Source organism: Ostrinia furnacalis, unplaced genomic scaffold, assembly GCF_004193835.3.
Source record: "Ostrinia furnacalis isolate ACB-3 unplaced genomic scaffold, ASM419383v2 OfSCF1232, whole genome shotgun sequence".
NCBI lineage: Eukaryota > Metazoa > Arthropoda > Insecta > Lepidoptera > Crambidae > Ostrinia > Ostrinia furnacalis.
Window position 1 is genome coordinate 570,481 of NW_021131471.1, and position 6,000 is coordinate 576,480.

The following is a 6,000-nucleotide window of genomic DNA, read 5'->3' on the forward strand; positions in this document are numbered from 1 at the left end:
TAAATTATGAGCAAGATACGGCTTTCTCAGAAACGCTACTGTTTGTCCTTAATTAATTCTCAAAGAACTTAAGTATCTAGAGGCAAATGATACCTCTAGCTCTACCTGCATTTACCTAGGTTATAATTATAGGTAAAATTTAAATAAAAAGTTTTTACATGCAATAATTGTCCAGTTAACTTTAAAAGGACAATTAATTAGCTACTTCTGATTTTTCGCAATGATTATAATTAATACTAGCTAGTCGTGTGATAGCTCTATGTTTCAAAAATCTTAATCATTGTTTTCCTATTTTATACCAGAAAAATAACTTTTTTCTAACTAGGTAGGTACTTAAATGTACTTTTTGTAGACGAAAACATTCCGCTATACGAGACAAAATGCATTTTCTTAATAACGAACCAATTTTTTACAAAAATAGCTATCATTAAGCGATACGGTCGTCGCATACGCCAAAGCAAAAATTACCCCCTTGGCAATTCAGCGCTGAAATCAACAGTAATGGTATGCTAAGCAGCTGGAAGCGCTTGTTAGGGCACGACACTCGCGAGACTCGTTCTGTTTTTAAAAAGTTCTTTTGAATTTGAATTTCGAAGCTATTTGATTGGAGAGGTGAATGATGCGTGACGTCAGGTACTCGCTTATGATTGGCTAATATATTAAGCAGGGGAACGTAAGGGCGACACCGAAAAGTTTCTAAAATAATTAATAATAAAAAACAAAAGTATTTCCTCCGTTCAACAATTCGGTTGAAAAATGAAAAAAGTTTCAAACTTCAAATCGTCCATAGATTTATTCGAACAATGTCAAAACAAAAGGGATCCATCAAACTAGAGATCAGAGTGAGCTTGGTTTTAGAATAACTGAAATAGGCTTTGCCACTTGGCCATTTTTTAAATCGGATCTCTGTTAGGGATATGTACGAGGGCTGTCACAAAAGTTGATATTGTGTTAACATTTTGAGAGCATGAAGTTGTAAATGGACTATTCTTATGGTAGATGTAGAGATAAACTGTATTTTGCATTTTCCTATAACTCCACATACTTTGACAACGTTTAAAAAACTTCAATCTCCACACTGAAGCTTCGATCAGCTGTGCATTTGGTTCGTTTGGGACAACCCTCGCAAAACTGTGCACGAACGAATTGGAAAACACACAAAAACAAAAAATTGTGTTTCAGTTCCAAAATGGATTACATTCTACGAATATCGGAGTAGAACTAGCAAAAAATACTTGGGACGCTTCGCGTATTCGATATTGAAAAACTATAAAGGACCTTTTCATTTTGCAATCGCCATAACGATCGGACTTGGTGAAACTTTGCAAATCCAACGCAAAATTAAAGGTTGGTACGAATCAGACTCGCCTTGTCGAGATTCGAAACAAACACGAAACTGGTTCTGGACTTTACCTTAACACTTTAAGGTTGATTGTCGAGTAAACCAATAAAGTTTAACCTATCTGTGTAATGATTCACGAAACATCGGTTTTGTGTGTTTCGCCGTTTAACGCGTTATCATTAAGTTGATGCTGAATGATGCTCCGAGTTCATTACGAACTAAACTTCTCGAAAGGTTAATAACAGTAAAATGGAGTTAATGCTTTTTAAAATAAGCGGCGAGCTTCATTGTTGGCAGTGCTGTATTATTTCCTTGAAGCTGAATGCTTTTGTGGAGGAAGTTTACTGACAGATTGTTGCTCAAATAATAAGGAGGGGGTGATAAAAAGGGAGAGTTTGACAGCTTTATTTTTACATCAGTATCAGCATTGTTGTTTCAAAGATGACACGACTTTTTGAAGTTTGTAAAATATCAAAATTGTTATAATACAATAAAACAATTTCTCAATCTCGAATTATTTTTTTGAGACGGAGTAGCCTAAAAAGTTTGGATATTTTAAAAATTGTAAAATATAATCCATATATTAGGCAAGGTCATAAACCATACAGTCTAGTATTCCCCCGCAAAAATTGACAGTGCTATCATTACAGACTAAAAAGCCTAAGCCTAGAATTCCCGCGCAAAAGTTGACAGTACTATCATTACAGATTAAAAAGCCTACCTCATACCATAAAGGCGTTGCACTAGTTCGAAAAAAAACACACGACTCTCCATCACTTATGCATGGTGAAAACCATACAACCTAGTATTTCCGTGTAAAGGCTGTCAGCTACATTAGACAAACGTAACAGTTGTGATTCTGAAATCGTTTCGCCCATCGCTATTTTGTATTTACTAACTTATTTTGTATTTACTTCTTGAAGCGATTTCGAAAGTAAAACTGCCATGTTTTGTAACTAGAGGGGCTAGCTGACGTCGCAGATTAAGACCTAAAACAAACAGGCAAAGACATGCCGTTTTTCGCGGCCATCGCCATGTAATTTCCACCAAAACGGAGAGGAGAAACGAGAAGAGATGTGTTTGGAATAGCCATCAGCTTTGGGAACGAAGCTGAGCTGAGAGGAGATGTGGAAATAACGAAACTCACACAAATGACATTCTGCCACGACACTTCATCACATAAACAAGGTCAAAACCATACAGCCTAGTATTCCCGTGTAATAAAAATTGACAGTTTCCCTAGACAAGCGTGACAGTTGTAATTCCGGAACTGTTTTATCCCGTCGCTATTTTGCATGTACTTATATTGCTTCGTGAAGCGATTTCAAAAGTAAAACTGCCATGTTTTGTAACTAGAGGGGCTAGCTGACGTCGCAGATTAAGACCTCACCCCATGCTATATTGTTAGTTATAAAAAAACAAACAGGCAAAGACATACCATTTTTCGCGGCCATCGCCATGTAAGTCGCCGCGAGCAGCGCCGCGGTCAGCAGCAGCCGGCCGAGCGGCAGCATCGTGGCGCGTCACTCGACCATCACACGACACACTCACACAGTTGACATTCTGCCACGACACGCCACTTCACTGCACCGTCCGGGACATAGTAGGTGGATGCTGGCAGTCAATCTGGAAGAAAAGAAAAAATTGTAAGGATTTTTTGTTTTTCTACACGAGTATTAGTGGCCAGGATTTTTCAAAATAAAATTAAGCAAGACCTTTTTTAAAATACACTTTTTACGTGCATTTTTATTTTTTAATGTGATTATTTATGCAAAAATTACGCTTAACCGGTGCAAACCTATTTTCTTTTTTTTTATTAGCACAAAAGGCTTAACAGTATACAAATTTATTTAAAAACAACTGTTTATAAACATGTCAGTAAACATAAATGGGAACAGACTAAATTCAGATTTAATAAGTAAATTTTCATCATTTATTTTCATGTTAAAAAGTACGAAAATATATTCAAATTTTCATCCATACCGTAAACGTATTAACGAAATTTCATTTCAGGCGACGCTAAGAGAGCCAGGTAAGTATATTATTAAATAAAGTGAAATATCATTTTCTACAATTGCTATAAATATCTTACGTAAAATAACTTCACTTCTGCGCGATAATGTATGGCAATTTATCTCAGGTATAAGTAGTCTATTGCCTGATTAACCTCATGTCATAATTAGGCATAAAATATCAATAGAGTTCTTTTTTAATCTGACTAGTATTTAAGCCACTCTATCATAGCATATTATTAATTAAATTGATGAACAAAAAAATTTTATTTAAAAAGAACTTAAGTCATTTCATTTCTTAAATAATTTTATGTCAACCTTTTCTTTACAATACGCACCCAACAGGATATTTCGAAAAACAATTTCCCCGCGCAATTCTCGCCTGCCAGTTATTAGTCACAACATTATCGAAATCCATCGACAAGCTGACGGAACACAACGAGGCTTGTCGTCGTCAGACTTCAAATTTCAAGTTTCAATTTTAGAACGCGTACGTGCAACGGTTGCTACGTCAAATGAAATGTGGTTCGTGCCAGAACTGCAATTTCGAATTTTGAACCTCCGATTGTAGCAGTGTATTGCCAGCCATCGCCGTCTCGAAATTATTTCTATTTCGCCCGAAGGAACGCTGGGGATTGGTGTGTCAATGAGTATCTAGAAGTTGTAAAGTTCGAATTTCTGGTCTGATAGCGTGTTCTGATTTCGAAGTTTCGAAATTTGAATCTGATAATTCTAGAATCTAGATGATTTTTTGTTTATTTTTACCTTGAAGAAGTTTTTAAAGTTTCCCCTTACTTCTTCTTCTTCTTATCGTATCGACAACAAACCTACACAGTGTCAGCCCAAAACTCCCCTCACTAATAAAAGTTATAAAGTGTGTTTTTGTATGAAGTTTGATATACTTTTGACGTTTGTTATAAAGTTAAAGTAAGATGGTGCAACCCAGCCTTAGTATGGGAATGTCATTTAAACTACTGTTCAACAAGCGTGTAACTTTTTGTGGGTTAGGGAGATAGACTATGTAGGTATGTGCTCTTATTTATATCGAGAAATAGCTGATTTTATTGTTAGAACGTCTTACAAAAGCTCAAAATCTATTTCAGAAGACAGGAAAAATCAGATTTATTGAGAAAAGCTTGTCTGAATAACAAAAGCAGTACTTATTCTTATTTTGGTAATATTCCCGGTAATCAAACAAAAGTACGAAGATTTCTTTCGTAAAAACACCCAAATTACACGTTCTTAGTATTTGTTGCAGCACTCATTCCCGATATGGGCTCGTTAATAGCCATCATAACGGCACCACAGTGTACTTATAAGTGGTATTCTTATTTTAATAAGCAGTCTACGATGACAAAATAAATTGGTTACAAGGCGGGGTATGTATGGTGTAATATCATGTGAGATTACGACAATACACTATCAGACTTTGTCAGCCACCATTTAGCATGGAGAAATTGAACCAACGATGTGAAGAATTGCATATCTGTCAAAAAAAAATATCAGTCAGATTAAAACAAACCATTTTACTAAACTAGGAACAAACACCTACAACAAAGTCATTTGAGGGCGTCGAACAACTGTACAGTCAAGGGCAGAAAATATAGAGTAATCGAATCATTGGAGGAGGCCTTCAGCAGGCTCAAATTGTCTTAAAAAATGGTAGAGTAATGCCCGTTTTTACCATGAATCCCTAATTTTTAAGTGACCCCTATGGTAACACATAACAAGAATTTTGATTTCATAGGGGTCACTTAAAAATTAGGGATTGATAGTGAAAACGGACGTATAGTTTCTCTATGAGGCGAATGGAAAGAGATTGGACTCACAGATAAAGTTTACTCTTACTCTTCCATTTTCCACTGTGCCGGAACCCTGTTAATGAATCGCGAGGTCGGGCTTTATGATCCAGTAAATTATGGCGGCCATTAACCATAATTCGGGCGTGCAGGTAAGACGAAGCGATTGCCGTGGACTTGACCCACACCAGTGTTGGGAATCACTCTCTTTTTGTAGGAAAAAAATAAATAACACCGCCTATTACTTACTTGGTCATAGAACATCAATAATAACAATCTTAATAATATTTTTAGGCTGAGTTGCACCACCTTATTTTAACCGTAATATTAATCGGTGCTTTTTATATGGAATTTGACAGATTTTGACGTTTGTCAAAGTTAAAGTAAGATGTGGAATTCAGCCACAATGAAGGCTACTGACAACACCACTCTTGTAGCGGAGTTTTAGGCTGACACTGTGTAGGTTTGTTTTCGACACGACAAAGGTAGTAGTAAATAGTATGCTAATATTCACAACGTGTATATTATGTGCCCTGTGTGCTCATGAGTTTACGTTAGGTGTGCTCACTAGCGAATACGTCAAAAAAATCTATGAAGATCAAAAGAAAGTCATTTATTACGCAGTCGCTAGCGAGCACACCTAACGTAAACTCATGGTAAGCACACTGAAAATGGCACTGACTAAAATTTTGAGTAAATATTTATCGGTATCCTTCAAAGTAGAGCACATACTCCACATGTTACTCATGCGTAGGTATATCTACCGCAGAATCGAGAAACCTAAAACAGACCAAAGTGGCCTGACTGGTCTGGTACCGGGTAATTAGGTAACTTAATTAAAACGTGT

At 36.4% G+C, this 6,000-nt stretch overlaps 1 protein-coding gene across 1 annotated transcript in view; it reads right to left on the reverse strand.

The window, feature by feature from the left end:
- side-VII (sidestep VII transmembrane protein) overlaps window positions 1-2,902 on the reverse strand; it is a 294,862-nt gene extending 291,960 nt beyond the window's left edge. Inside the window, exon 1 of the mRNA XM_028303336.1 lies at window positions 2,781-2,902. Within this exon, the coding sequence (XP_028159137.1) occupies window positions 2,781-2,856 (76 nt within the window). The 5' untranslated portion in view covers window positions 2,857-2,902. The remainder of the gene's footprint in view (window positions 1-2,780) is intronic.
- Window positions 2,903-6,000: the final 3,098 nt, after the last annotated feature.